Source organism: Artibeus jamaicensis, unplaced genomic scaffold (genome assembly GCF_021234435.1).
Source record: "Artibeus jamaicensis isolate MK-2021 breed Jamaican fruit bat unplaced genomic scaffold, CSHL_Jam_final contig_391, whole genome shotgun sequence".
NCBI classification, from domain to species: Eukaryota; Metazoa; Chordata; class Mammalia; order Chiroptera; family Phyllostomidae; genus Artibeus; species Artibeus jamaicensis.
The window spans coordinates 19,243,344-19,263,499 of NW_026521814.1; the positions used below are offsets into that span (position 1 = coordinate 19,243,344).

General features: G+C 35.6%; 1 protein-coding gene across 3 annotated transcripts in view; it reads left to right on the forward strand.

Annotated features, from left to right (window-relative positions):
- Window positions 1-16,836, forward strand: part of NUP35 (nucleoporin 35) — a 35,179-nt gene extending 18,343 nt beyond the window's left edge. The window contains exons 5-10 of one of the 3 annotated variants that reach the window (XR_005083755.2): window positions 3,238-3,379; window positions 8,083-8,152; window positions 9,163-9,306; window positions 10,262-10,426; window positions 11,389-11,548; window positions 15,581-16,836. Coding sequence is in view for 2 of the 3 variants with exons in the window: in XM_037154102.2 (XP_037009997.1) it covers window positions 3,238-3,379; window positions 8,083-8,152; window positions 9,163-9,306; window positions 10,262-10,426; window positions 11,389-11,466 (599 nt within the window). In the remaining variant the exon portion in view is untranslated. Of the gene's footprint in view, window positions 1-3,237; window positions 3,380-8,082; window positions 8,153-9,162; window positions 9,307-10,261; window positions 10,427-11,388; window positions 12,427-15,580 lie in introns of those variants that run through there. The other 2 variants (XM_037154102.2, XM_037154103.2) reach the window with 2 other exon arrangements.
- Window positions 16,837-20,156: the final 3,320 nt, after the last annotated feature.

Genomic DNA, 20,156 nt, shown 5'->3' on the forward strand with positions numbered 1-20,156 from the left:
GTGGGATGATGTGTGGCTCAAAGCCCATTCTTTTTTATCACATGGTCTTTCTGGTGAGACTTGCCCCCACCATGAGTCGTGTTGTTAGCATAAACTCGTGCACTTGATTGAGCAGCCCTCTTCATGAATAGCAAAAACACTTTTCTTGCTGGGAAAATCTTAGGGTTTAGATGTTACCTCCCAGGAACCTGACAGAGGTCTGACCTCTCTTTGGGCTGAGGCCAAATTCTTTTAATATATTGTGCTACTTTGTTTCACGGTAAGAAGGAACCTCTTTCCCAAGTTTCATATGCCATGCATCTGTTTAAAATTTAGCGCTCTTTTTATTTCTTTTATTTTCATTTATACTAGTAGTCTATTTTGAAATAATTGAATGTGTTCTTTAATTGAAGACATTTTCATAAAGGGTAATAAGGTCTTTTGCCCTTTACTTTATTTAGTCTGGCATTAGAAGAGTGTTTGAGTTGTGATTTACCAAGGGACAGGCATTTGATGTGGTTTCTTAGGTATGCTTTATTTTCATCTTTTAAAGCATAGCATGTGGATACCAGAAGTCTGATTGAAAGGAAGTAAAATCAGTGGAGCAATTAAACATTAATGAGGTGGGGGGCAATTATGCTAAACACATTATGTAAATACATTTAGATTATGTATAAGTAATTATGTTTTTTAGAGTAGTTGACAGGGCAAAAATTAGATTTCTTATTTGTTTGAGACTTAATTTTGATTTGTTTTTTTTTAAAGGTCATAATGGCTATTTCATTTGTGTTTTCATTTAATTTCTTGCTTGAAGGTTGTTACATGATGTAGCATAAGTAATTATACCATCTGAATGGTAATACAAAACATATAAAAATTATATTGGCCTCAGACTTTATACCAAAATGCTTTTTTCATATTTTGTGTGTTGAAGGCATGTCTTTGTTGTAAAAACTAAATTTATTTAAGAGTATTTTTTGACACCTCCCCCCCCCCCCGCCCCGCCCCGCCCCGCCAAAATAAACTACCCTCATAAGATACAAGCAATAGCATGGTGAGTACCAGATGGGAAGGGAAGTGGGAGAGATAGAAGAGGGTAAAGAGGGAGTAAATGGTGATGGAAAGAGACTTGACTTGAGGTGGTGAACACACAGTACGGTATATAGATGATATAGCATTGTACTCCCGAAACCTTTGTAGTTATATTAACCAATGTCATCCCAACAACTGTAATTTAAAAGGGGGTATTTCATTTTAAATTAGCCTCATTTTAGAAATGGTTGTACCTATTAAATGCATCTGTGATGAGAAAAAATTGTTAAGTGTATTATAATATGGATGTAGTTGGATGTTCATTTCAGTGATTTACTTTGTGTTCTCTTTTAAAAAATTAAACATGGACTCAGTTTTAAAAGTCAGCTAAATCTGTAGGACGGAGCTATGCAATATACTGGGATTCTGTTTCCTTCTTGTGTACCTTTGTTTTCTCTGGAGCTAATTGTTGCATATGGACTTTTGCTAGATTGCTTTAAAAATACTTGAATATGTGTTTCTTAAGCTTTCTAGCAGCTCATTTGTATTATAGCTTGTTAACTTGATGACTGGACATAAGCATTTGGTTGTGAGCATCTTGTTTTCTAGTTGGGTCTAGGATAGTACTTTGAATTAAATAGGATCTTTAATAAGCCTAGTAGATCCGAGGACCTAAGGACCACTCTGGTACAACTGTTGATGTAGTAATAGAGTATTTACTAGATGACTGGCTGAGAGCTCATGCTTTGCATTTGATTGCCTAGACTGGGATTCTGGCTTTCTTTCTGGATGTTATTTCACATCACCCTGTTAAATAGAGCTACTGATAAGATCTATCATGAGATTTTTATAATTAAATTATATATGTAGAGAATGGTATTAAAAGTACTCAGTGAAAAGCTACCATTTATTTTCATTTCAAATGTTTCATCCTGGTATATCATCCTTGCTCACAATTTATCTCTGCCTTCCCAACTCATTTTAGGTAAAAGCCTAAGCCTAACTCATTTTAGGTAAAAGCTAAGTGGTTCACATTTTTCTTCATGATCTGATACCTTGTTACCTCCCCGTGCTCCCCTGCTTGGTCTGACCTCATTGTGCAATCTCCCACCTCTCTGTGCAAAACTGGCTTTCTTGTTCTTCATCAAACACCAGCCATATCCCTTATCAGGGACTTTGTACTGGTCCCCCCCCCCCCCCCCCCCGCCAATATTCATGTCTTCAGATACTGGCAGGTTTTGTTTCTCATTTCCTTCAAGTTTTTGTTTTAATGGTATTTTAGTGAAATTTTTTTCTGTTAAACTCTTCCACATATGTATGTAACATACTAATCTCCCTTCTCTGCTTTAGTTTTTTTTTTTTTAATGCAGGATTGTCTGTTTAATAACATATTACGTATTTACTTATTTGCCTCTCTTTCGGATTTAAGATCCATTTGAAATAGAATTTCTTTCGTGTTTTTTTAGTCTAACTTGTTCATTACTGTAAATTAGATGCCTGGAATTATGCTTTGTCCATATTTAAGTGCTGAAAAAATATTTCTTTATGAGTGACTCATTATTTCTACTTCAAACACTAAAGAAAAGTGGTCTCTGCTGCTCAGAAACGTGTGGTTCCAATAGCACAGTGCCTCTTAGATCAAATGAACATGCAAAACATTTAGCTGGGCATGGTGGACATGTAGAAATATTCACTAATTGGTAGCTGTTATTGAAGGATAAGAAACTAAAGAGCAGAACCAGACATTTCAGATAGAAATGACCTGAATAAAAGAAAATTGCATTCACATCTTAGGGGTCAGGGTAGGGACCATTTAGTAGCAAACTAGAAAAATAAGGGTACCACTTTACTGTGGAGGCCCGGCCATTTGGATTTTGTTTTGTGGGTAATGAGTTGCTAAATACTCTGAAGGCAGAGGTGCCATGATGAAAGTGGTAGGTTAGGAAGATGAGTCCAGCAGAAGTCTCTGAGGTTTACTGATGATCCTTCTGTTGTAGGCTTAACCAGCAGTTAATAAAACATTTGGAAAATCGTAAGCTACTCTTACCTATGACTTCTCAAATTGTGTGGTAGTATAAAATTATCATTTGAAGACAGTTGTGTATTTTAAACTATGTATGCAATTGTCAACTTTTAATATACTTTTTCATTTAAAACTAAATGCTTTGATTAAAGTTAACCAAAATGTTTATATTTGTAACTAACTTACTAAATATGTTAATATAGGGCAAAGTATGTTTAGTCCAGCAAACATTGGTCAACCACGAAAGACAACATTATCTCCTGCTCAGTTGGATCCTTTTTATACTCAAGGAGATTCTCTGACTTCTGAAGATCACCTTGATGACACATGGGTAACTGTGTTTGGGTAAGGTTTCTGGATCATTTACCATTAAAAAATAAATAACTCCCTCCTCAAAGTTTCATAATGAATTTTATCAAACATACAAAAAAAAAAAAAGAATTGCAAAGCAGATACCCATATACCCACCATCTAGATTCTACACTTAACAGTTTGCTACATTTATTTTATATTTTATTAATTCATCCTTTTTTTTAGTTGTTGGTACATTTCAGAGTAAGTTGCAGACATTAGTACAGATCACCCTGGCACTTCAGCATGCATATTATTAACTAGTGTTCAATATTCATTTGTAGTTTCATTATCTGTCTGTTTGTCTCTTCTTAGATTATTTTCTCTTAAGCATATTTGCTGGATATCCCGAGAGTTGCCCCATTAAACTTAGGAAGCTCCTTTCTCTCTAGGTAGTGACTGTTTCTCTGCTTATAGTGGGCTGAACCAGTTTGGAACTAACAAATTGAATTTCATTTGTGGGAGACTTCTGGCCAAGGGGGAGGTGTAGGTAGTTATGCTTTGCTTCCTCACACAACCAAAAGAAGGAAAACAACCAGTTTAAAAATAAAAACTAACCAAAACTGCTAGAAAATTGAACTGTATGGAAGTCCAACAACCAAGGAGTTAAAGAAGAAACATTCATTCAGACTGGTAAGAAGGATGGAGATGGGCAGCTGGAGGCAGAGAAGATACGCAGCAAGGCGGCAGCTGGTGGACAAGGAGGTCCCGCACTGGTGTGTGGATAAGCTAGGAGAAGCAACTGGGGAGCAAGATAGATGGCACAGTCCAGGGTTCCAGCACAGGGAAATAAAGCCTCAAAACCTCTGGTTGTAAAAATTGGTGGGGGGTGTGGCGGCAGGAGAAACTCCCATTCTCAGAGGGAGAGCCCATTGGAGGGACCCAGGGGTCCTGGAATGTACACACACCCACCCACCTAGGAATCAGGACCAGAAGGGCCCAATTTGCTTGTGGGTCTCAGGGGAAGTGACAGAACGTGGATGAGAGCTGAGCAAGTTAGCAAGTGGCATTGTTCCCTCTCTGACCCCTCCCCCACATACAGTGCCACAATACAGGGTTACCCTGCACTGGTGAATGCCTTAGGCTTCACCCCTTACAGTGTAACAGGTGCATCGAGACAAAGAAGAATGGCCAAAATGAAAAAAACAGATCAAAACTCCAGAAAAGGAACTAAGCAAAAAGGAGATAGCCAGCCTATCAGATGCATAGTTCAAAACACTGGTAATCAGGATGCTCAAGAAATCATTGAGTATGGACAGAAAATGGAAGAAGTGAAGGCTATGCAAATGAAATTAAGAAAACTATACAGGGAACTGACAGTGATGGGAAGGACTAAACCAGGACTAAAGTCAACGATTTGGAACAGAAGGAATAAATAAACATTCAACTGGAACAGAATGAAGAAGCAAAAATTTTTTAAAAATGAGGAGAGGCTTAGGAGCCTCTGGGACAACTTTAAACATTCCAACATCCAAATCATAGGGGTACCAGCAAAAGAGGAAAAGCAAGAAACTGAAAACTTCTTTGAAAAAATAATGAAAGAAAATTTCTCTGTCTGGCAAAGGAAATAGACTTCCAGGAAGTCCAGGAAGCTCAGAGTCCCAAAGAAGTTGGACTCAAGGAAGCACACACCAAGGCACATCATTATTAAGTTACCCAAGATTATAGATAAGGAAAAAATCTTAAAAACAGCAAAAGGTAAGGAGACAGTTACCTACAAAGGAGTTCTCGTTAGACTCAGCTGATTTCTCAGATGAAACCTTATAGGCAAGAAGGGGCTGGAAAGAGGTATTCAAAGTCATGAGAGACAGGGACCTACATCCAAGATTGCTCTATCCAGCAAAGCTATCGTTTAGAATGGGAGGGCAGATAAAGTGCTTCTCAGATAAGTAAGGTCAAGTTAAAGGAGTTCATTCTCACCAAGCCTTACTATATATAATGTTAAAGGGACTTACCTAAGAAAAAGAGGATGGTCAAAACTATGAACAGTAAAATGGCAACAAAGTCACATCTATTATCAACTGAACCTAAAAAACAAAAACGGACTAAACAAACAACTAGAACAAGTACAGAATCACAGAAATGGAGATCACAGGGAGGCTTATTAGCAGGGAGGGGGAGGGAAGAGAATGGGGGAAAAGGTACAGGGAACAAGAAGCATAAATGGTAAGTACAAAAAAGACGAAGGTTAAGAATGGTATATGAGATGGAGAAGCCAAAGAACTTACATGTATGGTACATGGACATGAATGAAGGTGGGGGGGGGAACGCTGAAGGGGGGGTGCAGAGCCGAGGGGGATAAAGAGGACAAAGAAAAGGGATGACTTTAATAGCATGATCAATAAAACATACTTAGAAAAAAAATTTCCTTCATGTATAAATACTATGTCAGAAGTATATGCACGTATATACTTTCTAGTCACAGAATATTTAATAGAAATTGTTTAACACATCTAGATGCATTTCGAATACATTTTTAGATCAAAAAAGTAACTTTACAGTTAGAGATATTGTGTCATTATAGATGAGGAAACTGAGGTATAGATGAGTTGATTTATTCAGAGGTTTACATCTAGTTACTAGTAAAGCTTCAGCAAAATTCAGATCTTCTGATTTTTAAACTGTTACTTGCTTACACTGTATTATATAAGGCTTGCTCCTGAAAGTGTTATATTGTTATAGTGATAACTGAATCTCATTATATTTAGTTTTGGGTTAAAAAAATATATGAGCTTCTTGAAGAACAGTGCACCGTAAATGTTAGTGGACTAACATTTATTCAGTTTATTTGAAAGTTAAAAATTCAAAAGAATATATAAGAATGTACAATGAGAAGTTTCCCTTCCCACTTTGGTTCCCAGCTGCATTTCTTTTACCCTTTAAAGCAATAATTGATAGCTATATTTTGTGTAGTGTAATGGAGAGATTCTGTGTGTTACTGATTCTGTTTAGGTAAAAAGTAGGACTGTTGCCTTTTCTTGTTTTGCAGAAGTTTGTACTCTGCCCTTCATTCATAGTAATTGGGCTGGATATTTGATTTTTGTGTTTTTGTCTAAATTTTTGTATTCTCTCATAAAATGGCTGTTTTTGAATTTGTATGTTCAATTCCAAGTTTGTTTTTTAGTCTCAGTAGTAATGGTGTCAATCACAAGATTCCTTAGTAGTTGGGTAAATTACTTAAAGTACTTCTGCTAGTACTTTTCTTCATTTTTAAGACACACACTTTCTCAGCTATTTATTTTCTATCGGTTTTATTTTTTAGTAACCCTCTATATGAGTTTAGTTGAAGGAACTGAAACATTTTCTTCCAAGGAATAAATATATTGATCATTTATAGAGAAATAAATCTAAAATACACAATATGTGTTCTTTGATAACTTTTCCTGCTCACTCAGGGTCTGCATAGGATACCATTCATTGTTTTAGAGTGATTCTTATACAGGATATTGGAATATTTCTACTCAGAGTGGCCCTGAGTCTTAGAATTTTGTTGTATTTCTCAGGTTCTCTCCTCACTTTCAGTCATTGCTTCTCCCCTTCATTTATATTTGCTGTAGCTCTGCTTTGTTAGGTACCTGCCTCATTTGTTTTCTTTGGGATTAGAACTCATACTCAGGCTTATGTAATAGAAAGTAAAATTGCAGTCCTGAATGTAGTATTTTACTTACATAGATTTTACTCACATAGATTTTAATGTGTGGAATTTCTCATTTATTTTGGGGACTCAGATTTTTCTCCCCAATCCAGTCTCCAGATAACTGTGGTTATTGGCAAAGGAAACTCTCGGTTTTCACATAGAAATAGATCTGTGGTTTGGACTGTATAAGTATTAATGCCTTATAAAATATTCAAACCATAGAGAACTTTATAAAGAAGAAAGTAAAAGTCACTTAGAATTTTCCCACAGAGTGTATGGCTATTAAAATTTTGGTAACCATCCTTTTTAAATGTTTCTATACCATTGATAATGGTACTGACTTCTATTTTTGTTTCAGGACTAAATTTATGAATTTTCAGGTGGTACTCAATGTATAATGATAATGACTATATAATTTTAAATTCTTTCCCTTTTAATAACTGTAGTATATCTAAATATTTCTCTTGCTTTTTCTTACACACACCTCCCTTGTAAAATAAATTATGTATAGAACTGCAACATTATAACTCTTGTTAGGGCTGTGATGTGGCAGAGAGTGGAATTTTAGAGATTTCAGGGGAGGAGTGTGGGAATGGAGTAGAATGGCTGAGTCAAAACTGATTTGAACATTTATGCTTTTATGTAATGGGCAGTGATAGATTTAGCTAATAGTGGGAAATAGGATGGTCAAGGATTTCCTGTGGTTCTAGATCAGCAATTTTCAACTGGTGTGCTGCAGCAGGCACGCTAGTGTGCTTAAAACATGCAATTTTTAAAACATGCAATTACCTGTATTTAGTCAGGCACCGACCTCTTTTCCCTTAGATTGTAAAATTTTTTAAAATGATAAATTTCTGCCTATTTTTGTCAGATTGGTAAAAAATATATTTTTTGGTGTGCCGCAAAATTTTAGAAATTAGTTTCTGTGTGCCATGGGATGAAAAAGATTGAAAAGCACTATTCTAGTGAGTTGGGAGGAATTTATTTTGAAACCCTTATAAGTAGGGTAATTTGCATTCGTTTTTATTGGGAAAGATGACTGGACAACTCTTTTTTTCAGGTTTCCTCAAGCATCTGCTTCCTATATATTATTACAATTTGCACAATATGGGAATATCTTAAAACATGTGGTAAGGCTTAATTCTTTTCAATTCATGATTTAGGCTGAGGACAGATAAGCTATATGAATAGAAGGAAGGTTTGCTGCTGAATTTTATATTTGCTCTTCCTTTTTTTAAAAGTTTTCATAGAATATGTTTGTTAGAGTCTGGAAGGCTGGAAGTTGCATACTATTTGTCAAAAACGGACAAACAGAAAATAAGCAAGAGACCTAAAATTTGAGGCTTCCTTCCACCTCTTTGCTTAGTTTATTGTCTTTTAAAAAGGGAAATGATGCTAAATATCATATTATCATTTTCCAGTTTGAGCCTGTTTTATTGGGGATAAAAGAAAAGGGAGTTCTTAGGGCTTTTTAGCTTTATATAGAGCTTTTTAAAAAATTGTGTTTAACTTTGTACAAATTATAAATAAGATTTTTTCTAGTACAAGAGATTAATGTATTCAACTCCTACACAAAATCACATGACCAATACAGTTTTTAAAAATATCATGGCAAGTATTAATGATACCTTTTTACTAGAAAGTTATCTTTTTTCAAAATAACCAGTTCATAATTTTAAAAATTGTATGAGAAACAGTTATCTTTTGAGAGTTGCTTTGCTTTCAGAGACTATTTACCACATTAAAAAAAAGATTTTATTTATTTATCTTTAGAGGGGAAGGGAAGGAGAGAGGGAAACATCAACGTATGGTTGCCTCTTGTGCATCCCCTGCTGGGAACTGGCCTGCAACCCAGGCATGTGTCCTGACTGGCTGGGAATGGAACCATAATCCTTTGGCTCACAGGCCGCGCTCAATCCACTGAGCTACACCAGCCAGGGCCACATATTCTTTATATTAGAGAATCGAGAGCCAGATAGAAAGTACTGAAATTGTTTAATGGGATTTATGTTGAATCCTTTTATTATGTTGAATAGCTTTTTTCAGGGCATCAAATAAAAAGTGGAAGCAGATGTATCTTTATATATTTTAATTTTCTAATGTAATACATGAAGTTTAGATTTTACATTTAAAGAAACAGCTTCATTTTTTGCAGATGTCTAACACAGGAAATTGGATGCATATCCGTTATCAATCTAAACTGCAGGCCCGGAAAGCCTTAAGCAAAGATGGGAGGATTTTTGGAGAGTCCATCATGATTGGTGTAAAACCATGTATAGATAAAGTAAGTCATTGTTTATGCGAGGGAAATGTCTTAATCCATTTGAAGAGCACAAGTTTAAATATTGACATTAGTGGGTATGTCACTTTGTTTCGCTGTGCTTGTTTTTCCTAGTTTGTAAATTGTGACGATGTTAGAGTACTCTTTTCTTGGTAAGCAACTTATCCAGAGTTGTGAAAGATGAGGCCTAGATACTGTTCTAGGTTTCTTATCTTCTAACCCAGTTTTTCTTATGCAAAGCAGCATCAAATTTCTTTAAGTACTTTAAAGGAATGGTGCTATTTCAGAATGAAATATTTCACATAAGGGTTACCTTAAGTGGTGGAATTTTTTTATCAGATATTTCTATATTAAGATACAGTATTTAAAAATTATCATGTATTTATATACTTAAAAAACAACACTGAGCACAACTTAAACTTTTCTTTGTGGCTTTAAAGTCATCATGATCATTCTTTAAGTAAATATATGTGAAATACACTACCTATCAGGGACTGTGCTTAGAAATTGTCTGTATTAGTGTACAAAGCAGAATGGCTCCTGATGCTCATAGTATATATAGGATCGCTGTCATTATTACATTGTATTGGACCGGAAGTTTGCAGAGGCTAGATGAGAATTTGGGGTTACTGGGTACTAAAGATCATTGGACTTTAATTTCCCCCTCCTCTCAGATTTTTCTAAGGATTCTCTTTTTCTTGCTTTTGGTTAGGAGATTCTTACTCTTGTGAGTCTGTAGATGTCTCAGGATGTTTGAGGTCATTGAAGTTAGATTTCTGGCTGAACATTAAGATCTCAAATGCTAGCCAAGAAGCATATATTATTTTATCAGGCCCAACATTATTTAATATATTAATTAGATTAAATAAAGCATATATCTCTTAATAAAGTTTTCTTTGTAAATAGGATGTAATAATACATTTATAAACAGAAAAGTTCTTTATCTTTGTTTCTCTAGAGTGTTATGGAAAACAGTGACAGGTGTGCTTTGTCATCTTCATCTCTAGCCTATACACCACCAATCAAAACCTTAGGTACACCCACCCAGCCTGGAAGTACTCCTAGGATTTCTACCATGAGACCTCTTGCTACAGCATACAAGGCTTCTACTAGTGACTATCAGGTATTTCAAGGATGGGCTACATGGATGTACTTTGAAGGCTGCCGTGCATAGCATGTTTAACAGTTTCATTGCATTGATTTGTATGCCATTAAATATTAATATTTCCTACCTAAGTGATTGCCATGATGAAACATACAAACTTTATATCCGTAAATTTTCTATTAGAAAAATCAGAATTTTGGCCAATTGGAAGTGTACCTTGAATTTTTAAAAAAGTTTCTTTACCATTTTAAAAACATTTTCAGAGTTTAATTTAGTTTTAAAGTAATCTTTGTATATTTCAAAAGTTGGGTTTTTTGGTGAACATTTCTGGCATGAAGGAATATTAAATGCCCTATTAAATTGGTAACTAAATCTGATGGTATCACAAAGAAAGAGCCCTAAGCTTTGTTGGAGTAGCCTTTGGTTATCAGAGAAAGCATTGACCAGTTTCCATTTCAAATATTCTCATTTCAAAAAGGTTTAAAGGACGAATGTATTATATTCCTTGAAGAAGGGTAGGAGTGTTATGATTCTCATTCAGTTTGTTATTATCCCATAATCATTGAGCAGGAGTTCCGAACTTGCCTAGCAACAGACATGGGTTCTAAAAGGCAAATTAAAAGATTTGTCACTTTAGTATTTTGATTTCCTCATGAAATTTGGAGATCATTCTTGAACTGTGGGGTTTTTTCCTTTTAGTTTTTTTTTTAATTATTTTATAAACCTTTCAATTTTTGTAGCTTTTGTGTTTGTTCAGTTTTCTAATTTAAGGAGTGGATGTAATTACCAAAGGAATACAATGTTACTATTCTTAAAATTATAAGGAGGTTCTAACCAAAGCCATATTTTAATTTTTAAATATACAGTTTAATTCTACAAATGCATTTTAGTGTTCGGCTCTGTTAAATTAGTCATTACCTCTAGAATTGACTATGAAGCTAAAGAAACCATAACCTAACAATTGTGTTTTTTTTAAATAGGTCATTTCTGACAGACAGACGCCAAAAAAAGACGAAAGTCTTGTATCCAAAGCAATGGAGTACATGTTTGGCTGGTAGTACAGTGAGAGCTAAGACTCAGTCACCTGCAGGGGAGGAGGCTGCCACACTGACATAGCAGAGCACTGCCGGGAGTCCTTCGGTTAGTCACGCAACTGCTCTTGGCCGTGTTGGGTAGCTGTCTCATGCTTTTGGAAGACTTTTTCTGTAATGATACAGTATATTTGTAGCTCGCACTTTAAAAGATGCTTGAGATGTTTTAAAGAAGCAAAAATTCCCTTCAGCATTTTGTGCTTTCTATGGTAATGCACACTTAAGCACAAAAACTCAGCACTGATAACTGAAAACTTTATAATTGACTTTGCATTGAGGCTTTGCAGCCTTCATGAGTTGATGGGGTGAATTTTGTGAAGAGTAATTGTCCGGCTACTTCTAACAAGACACAAAAATTATAAAGTTAGCAATTTGAATTATGGTCTTTTAATTTGGACAGTATTTAATATTTTAATTATCCTTGTTTGTGTATGTCTTATTGTGGATTGTCATCTTTCATTATACTTAAAACCAAAACAGTCTTTTAAAAACCTACTAAAGTTCTTGATAATAAACTTTGCCAATTATATGTATCAGATGTTTTTTGAAAAAATAATTTATTATTACAATAAGTTTTAAGTGCCTGCTGAAATAGAGAAAATTTGTCATGAACCTCCATATACCCATAAACCAGCTTTAGTAACCTTCAGTATGTTGTCATACTTTATTTCAAATGTGATGTCATTTTTATCTAAATATTTGAAGGTATATCAAAAAACATTTCTATATGTAATTACAATGTCAGTATCATACCTAATAGAATTAATGATTTATTAGTATCTAATATCCAGTCTTTTAAAATTTTTTCAAAAGTGTATTTATGGTTGAGTGTACACATGTATCTGGTTGTTTTATCTTTGGCATGTCTTGAAATCTAAATTTGCTTTCCCCCTTTCACCCCTGTCTAACACACTGTGATTTGTTGAAGGAGCCGTGTGAGTTTTCTATAATGTCCCATGGACTGAATTTGGTGGTTTTCTTTTGTTGTTGTTGTTTAACATGTTCATCATCTATTCCATATCCTAGAAGTTATATCTAAAGAAGATTAATTAGATTCTGATTTCATTATTCTTAGCAAGAATATTTCATGTTATTATGGTATACTTTATATATTATATGAAATTAAGAGACACTTAATTCAGATTGTCCCTTTTTTAATGATGCTCAGGTTGGTCATTGGCCACATGGGCAGCAGAAGCCTTTCATCTTCATCAGAGAGTGTCCTGTAACCTTTTTACAATTTTTTTAAAACATAAGTTAATGACATTTGCCTGAATCAGTTATTAAGGCTTGCAAAATGGTGATTTTCCAAATTTATCATTCCTATTGCACTTCCTAGTTGCAGTTCTTCTGTGCAGAAGAACCTCGATCTATGGATGAGTGCTATTTGGTCATCATGGTATATGCACATGCCAGAATGGCAGGGTGCATATTTAATCCTTTCCCTTTGTTTCAGAGTGACTTCTGGTGTCCTGGTGACCTCCATTGGTGTCCTATGAATTAAAAAATATTTTTTTCCCCTTCACTATCACCATGACCATGAACTTAAGACCTTCTTTTTTCTTAATTTAGTGTTTTATTTACTTGTACTCACTGTTCTTTGGTTCAAATTATCCCCTTTGGCTGGTGAGAACTTTATCAGGGTGGCTCTTCTGTGCAAAGCAGGTTTTTAATTGAAATATATTTTACCATAGTACAGGTATCTAGGTATGTTGTACCTTTCCTTATCTTTAATACATCTTTATAAAAAAAACAGCACACCAAAGCTTTTACTATGCTTTTTAAATCACAGAAAACTACCATTGAAGACTTGTTTTGTTCTCTGAGATGAAGCAATGTTAAGGAATGTACAGGCATGAATGCAAATTGATTTATCATTACATTTATAGAATATTTTTCATCTGAAACTTTTATGTTGAAGTCTTTCTCTTCAATTTAAAATAGAACATTTTATATTCCATTTCATTACATGCAGAACTCAATTATTTAAGGTAGAACTGGCTCTGGCTACTAAATTCCATTAAATTATTGCATTTGTAGTTGAGTTACACACATTTTTGTAAAAATACTGTGGGCTTTTTTTCTTTTGGAGAAGGCATTTTATTTCTATAGAACTCTGAAACTCTGTGGGGCATGAAGTTTCTTACTAAAAATATTTGTTTGCTATGTTTAGATTTATTTTTTAAAATCTAATGTTATATTTTATGTATCTTTGTATCCATCACAGCATTTATTTAAAAAGAGCCAGGAAATATATAAATGTAATAAACCAGCACGTTGAATGCCTCAAACTTACACAATGTTATATTTCAATTATGCCTCACTAAAAATAATAGTAATTTAAAAAAACAACAACATTTTTAAAAAGCCAGGAAAATCTCAGCAAGGAAGCTGCCATATTTTCCAATACTATACAAAAGCAACAGACGTGGGAACTCTGGAGCTAGAGAAGTTATCCTGAAACAAGCCTCTTTCTAAAAGTTCAGAAAAGCTCATTTCACATAAAAATAAGTAGTGTAAAATTGTAGTCCTGCATGGTTCTTATATTCTGTGTTCATTGAAAGCATATCAGAAAGACATGTCCATAAAATAGATTAAAACTGTAACCTGTTATTTTAAAATGGGTTATAAAATTTTTTTTAATGATACAAAATGCGAACAAAAACAAAAAAATTCTAATTTGAAAAACTTGGGAAAATACTAGAAATAAAGGGAAAAAGAATTCAGAAATGAAGACTAAATTATAATAAACACAAAGGCATATGGACAACAGATAATGCCGTAAGGGGAATAGAATTTTAAAAGGAGAATGACTTTAGAAATCAGAAATAATATAGAAAGGATTAGTGGGAAGATACAATTTTAGGGATTTAAAAATATCAGAACATACATACTGTACACAATTATATTTAAAATACTTTGCTGAAAACAATGATTAGGAACTACGGATTGAAAAAACACCCTTCCTACCTGAGAATATTATCCTAGATATAAACTTTGGTGTTGGCTATCTAAACAAAAACAAGTGACTTACAAAGAGCAAGACTAAATTTAGCACTATGCCAGGAAAATGACACATTTAAGATATTTGTGGTGGGGAAAAAGTAAAAGATTTTATATCTAACAAAACCTTTTTTTTTTAAAGTATAAAAATCATTGCTCAGACATTCTCAACATGTAAGACTTCAGGAAACCTATTTCCCTTGAGTGTTTCCTGAGGACTAGACTAGAGAATATGCTCAGACAAGGTAATTAACTAGACTACGTTGACATAAAATTTGTGCTGAGCATTAAATTTGACATCCCATCACTAGAACAAAGGGCTGACCAGGTTTATTGCTGGAAGCTTAGCCCCTGGAATGGATTTCCCTTCATCACTGACTTGTAGCAGTCCAGTTTTAGCAACAAGGCAATTAGATCCATTTGCAAAACCAAGCCTGAATTCTTTTTTTTCCTCCTTTGAACTCCAAAGAAGTCATAGGTTGTTAGTTGAGAGGGAGAGAGAGAGAGATGTTAGTTTCTTGGAGGTAAGTGAAGTGGGATTCTGGGCTACCTTTTCATGAAATTCACAGCCTCGACTTGCTTGGGCCCCATCCTAAATGTACCATTGTTTCTTAATATTCTGGCTCTGTCTTGTGTCTTGGTGGATCTGACAGTGCCCAACTTATGATGGGCACCTCTGGTCATACAGTTACGCTATGATGTAAGTGATGGTTAGGTGCAAAGTCACTCATTCCAATGTACCCTCTCACTTTCTTCTGTAACCCTCTCTCACTTTGGGCCCCCCTAAAATTGTCTAAGTCATCCGAGAAATGCTTTTAAGCATTTTTCCTGTGTATATTTTACATTGTCTCCAAAATCTAGAATACTACCAAGTGCTGTATCTTTTTGTTAGCGGTAGGAGGAGCAAAGTGAATAATTCATCCTTCAGGAAAGAATGTCTCAGTATGCCCCTGACCACTTGACCCTTCATAAGTTCCCCAGTATGATAAGCCTCTGAACTTTCGTGGTGTATCAACTGTCTTCTGGCATATGTGTGCCTTACCAGGAAGTCCAGAACATTTTCCACTTATTTCTGCAGGTTAAATGAACATGGTGCCATCCCCTTAGACCAGCCCACTGTCCGTGATCAAGAGTTCTGGCTGTGTTACAACATGCCCACTGTGAGACAGGCATGGGCCAGGATTCTGTTTATCACCCGGCTTCCTTATGGCCCTGCTCTAACAGGAACGTTGAGGAACATTGTGGTTCATCAGTGTCAACTAAGAAGACCCTGTATCTAACAGCCCTTAAAATATCGGGTATTCCTCTTCAGTGTACAGTTACATAGAAAAATGAAGATGACCTGGGAGAATTCCTACTGTGTAACTAACTTTGGCCTTTAAAATTTGTTCCTTTATTGGAACTGGCCTCCCATTTAAGGCTAAGAATTGACTCCCATCCGGAAGCGGCTCTGCGGTCATTGATGTCAGTCTCCTGCGTATGTACTCTTGATCTATTAAAATCATATGTAGACCAATACCTTTGGTGGCTTCCTTTCCCTTCCTCCTTTTAAGAACGCATTTTATTTACCAGATAAATATACAAAGTTAAAATACAACTTAATGAATAATTGGGTAACTACCAGCCAGTCAAGAAATAGAATTTTAACAGCCTGTCTCCATATGCTCCATTTTAATCTCTATCCCACAAAAATAAACACTTTTACAATTATTTAAATGGTTTTATTATCCAAATGTACATTCCTAAATACTGTAATTTGCCCTTTAAAAAAAGTGATCTCTTTAATGAAGGAGAACTTCCCTATTATGGCAAAGGAAATAGACTTCCAGGAAGTCCAGGAAGCTTAGAGAATCCCAAAGAAGTTGGACCCAAGGAGAAACACACCAAGGCACATCATCATTAGGTTACCCAAGATTAAAGACAAGGAGAGAATCTTCAAAGCAGCAAGAGAAAAGGAGACAGTTACCTGCCTGACTTCTGAAAATAAACATTGCAGGCAAGAAGGGGCTGGAAAGAAGTATTCAAAGTTGCAAAAGACAGGGAGCTACATCCAAGATGACACTATCCAGCAAGGAAAGCTATCATTTAGAATGGGAGGGCAGATAAAGTGCTTCCCAGATAAGGTCAAGTTAAAGGAGTGCATCAGCACCAAGCCCTTATCATATAAAATGTTAAAAGGACTTGGCTAAGAAAAAGAAGATAAAAAATAGCAGTAAAATGACAACTGAACCTAAAACAAAAACAAAGATTAAAATAGGAACAGAATCACAGAAAGAGAGATCACATGGAGAATTACCAGCAGGGAAGGAGTGGTGGGTGAGAATGGGGGGGAGGAGGTGCAGGGAATAAGAAGCATAAATGGTAGGTACAAAATAAGGGGAAGTTAAGAATAGTATAGGCAATGGAGAAACCAAAGAACTTATATGTATGGCCCATGGACTTGGACTAAGGGGGGGGGAATGCTAGGGTCAGGGGTGTAGGGCGGAAGGGAATAGAGGGGAGAAAAAATGGGACAACTGTAATAGCATAATGAATAAAATATATTAAAAAAGAAAAAAGTGATCTTTTAAGTCTATTTATTTGTAGGTCCTCCATGCATTCTTTTCTTTCTTTAAACTTTATTGTTGAAGAATCAGTATCATTGATGTTCAGGATTTATCACACTTGGGATCTGCTGATTGTAAACTCCTGAAGTTCTGCATGTTCTTCAGTGTTATGTAGTTTTCAAATTGACAGATGGATCCAAAGGATCAGATTCAGGTTTGATCTCTTGTCAAAACTGTAGCTAATGCTGTTTTCTTTTTCTTTAAAAAAGTTTTTTTTTAAATATGCAACATTTTAAAATTTATTTATTTATTTATTTATTTATTTATTTATTTATTTATTTATTTATTTATTTATTTATGTTTAGAGGGGAAGGGGAGGAGAGAGGGAGAGAAACATCAATGTGTGGTTGCCTCTCATGTGTCCCCTGCTGGGAACTGGCCTGCAACCCAGGCATGTGCCCTGACTAGGAATCCAAAGGCGATCGTGTGGTTCACAGGCCCGCGCTCAATCCGCTGAGCTACACCAGCCAGGGCCTAATGCAGTTTTCTTTTTATTGAGGCTGCGTTAATTCATTTGGGGATTAAAATGGGTGATACTCAATTTAGTAGCATTTTTATGAAAGCATTTACCCTTCACTTGTATTTTGTTACCAATAGTGTAGATAATATAGAAAAAACAGAATATGTACTTAAAATTTTTCAAGTTGATGAATTGGTTCCTAATTCTCTGGAGATGACTAACAAATTTATTTTACATCAGGTTCTTGAATTACATTGTTTTTTGTATAACATTAATGAGATACCTTAGGAACTTAACTCATTTATATCAGTTAGCCTATGGTAAAATTGTTTTCACTTACGTTTTGCTTAATATTGCAGAACCTACCAATGATGTTAACTGAAGACTTACTGTGTTTAGGTATTAACTGGAAGTGAGGATATTTGATGGTTTTAGTTCTTTATTAAAAATACATTGAAGCACAAGTCATCCCATCTTTAGGAGCTTCTTTGTTGGCTCAAGTTGGCTCCTGAGTCCTTTTTTTAAAATTGTATTTTTTCTTTTACCATTGATCCCCCTTATACTGCCCTCCCTGCCGCAATCACCACACTGTTTCTGTGTCCATGACTTTCCTTTTTGCTCAATCCCTGTAATTCCCCTGAACCCCGAGCTGTCATCTGCTCAATACCAGTTGGTCTCTATTTTGCTTGTTAGTTCAGTTTGTTCATTAGATTCTGCATATGAGGGAAATCATACGGTATTTGTCTTTCTCTGACTGGCTTATTTCACTTAGCATAATGTTCTCCAGGTCCATCCATGCTGTTGCAGAGAGTAAAAATTTCCTTTTTTTTACAGCTGAGTAGTATTCCATGTAAATGTCCCATAGTTGTTTTATCCACCCATCTACTGATGGACACCTCGACTGCTTCCAAATCTTGGCGATGAATATAGGAGTCCTTATAGTCTTTTGAGTTGATGTCTCGGGTTTCTTCAGATAAATTGCAAGGAATACAATCGCTGGGTCGTAAGGCAGTTCCATTTTTATTTTTTGAGGTAACTCCATGCTATTTTCCACAGTGGGTGCATCAGTCTGCATTCCCACCAACAGTGTGAAAGAGTTCCCGATTCTCCACATCCTCGCCAGCACTTGTTTTTTTTATTTATTGATGACAGTCATTCTGACCCATGTGAGGTGATACCTCACTGTGGTTTTAATTTGCATTTCTCTGATGATTAGCAACACTGAGCTTCTTTCTATACGCCTATTGAAACTTCTAGTAGTCTGATAATTTCTTTATTTGCTATAGAGAGATGTTCTATGATCACTTTGTTACATTTTTTGCTGCATCCCTAAAATTAGCCATTTTTCCAGTAAGCCTTAGTTCTTTTTAGAGAAAATTAAAAAAAAAAAGACTTTCTTCATTTTTAGAGAAGCAGGAAGGGAGGGAGAGAAATATTGATCAGTCCCCATCTGGGGACCTGGCCTGTAACCCAGGCATGTGCTCTGACTGCAGATCAAACCAGCGACCTTTCAGTTTGTGGGACAGTGCCCAACCCACTGAGCCACACTAGTCAGGGCAGGGGAAAATAACTTCACAGCATAATCTGGGTGCTTGAAATTGCTTGTTTCTACTAAGTTATTTAATAAAGTGCCTCATGAGCTCATACTGATAGAATTCAAACTCAACACTATAGGTTATTATTACTATAATTTGTGAACATTTTCTGTGTTCTACTCATATATCCTAGAATTGTGGTTTCACAATATGTAGGTAATACCAACTGCCAAGAACACACAATGGGAGGAGGATAGTTTTTTTAGTGAACGGTGCTGGGAAACTGGATATTCCTGTGCAGACGAATGAAACTGAACCCTTATATCACACCGTGCAGGGGTGGGCAAACGTACATTTACAGTCCATGTGGAAAAAGACATGCAATGTCTTTTACAGTAGGTTTATTCCAGTAGCTTTATTAACTCCTAACCTATTTTGCACACCCCATATACAACAGTTAATGTGAATTAAAGGCTTAAATGTATGACATGGAACTATAAGACTCCTAGGTCAGAACATTTTGGTATTTCCTGACGTTATTTAGGTTGGTTGTCAGGAACCAGATAAAGCAAAACTTGCTGTTCTGAACCAGTCTCGGTTTGTAAAGTCACACCCACCTTCACTTCCATCTCTGTTCACAAGGTCTTAGGACAATGACCTGAATTCATGAGGGGTAGAGTATTAACACAAACTAAATGGCAAAGTCATGTTGTACTCAGAATTGCTTTTGCTAATAGGCCAAATTTATCTACCTGACAGTCTTCCCTCAGTATAACTTCCCAGGAGACTGTTGTTGAAATTTGAACATTCGGTAAGTATCTAGGAACATTGAAACAAGTAGCATTTGAAACCATGGATTCTTGAGGGCAGGGAGGAGAGTGAAACTTTGATTTGAAGGCCCCCTATTCACCGTCCTCTGGTTCTTTGGGAGAGAGGACAGAAGTGTGTGTGTGCATGTGTGTGTATAGAGCTGGATGTTTCTCGGATGGAGTACTATGGTGGTTTATTTCCAGCTATATATTTTTTACTAATTAAAGAAATGTAGTAATGTAT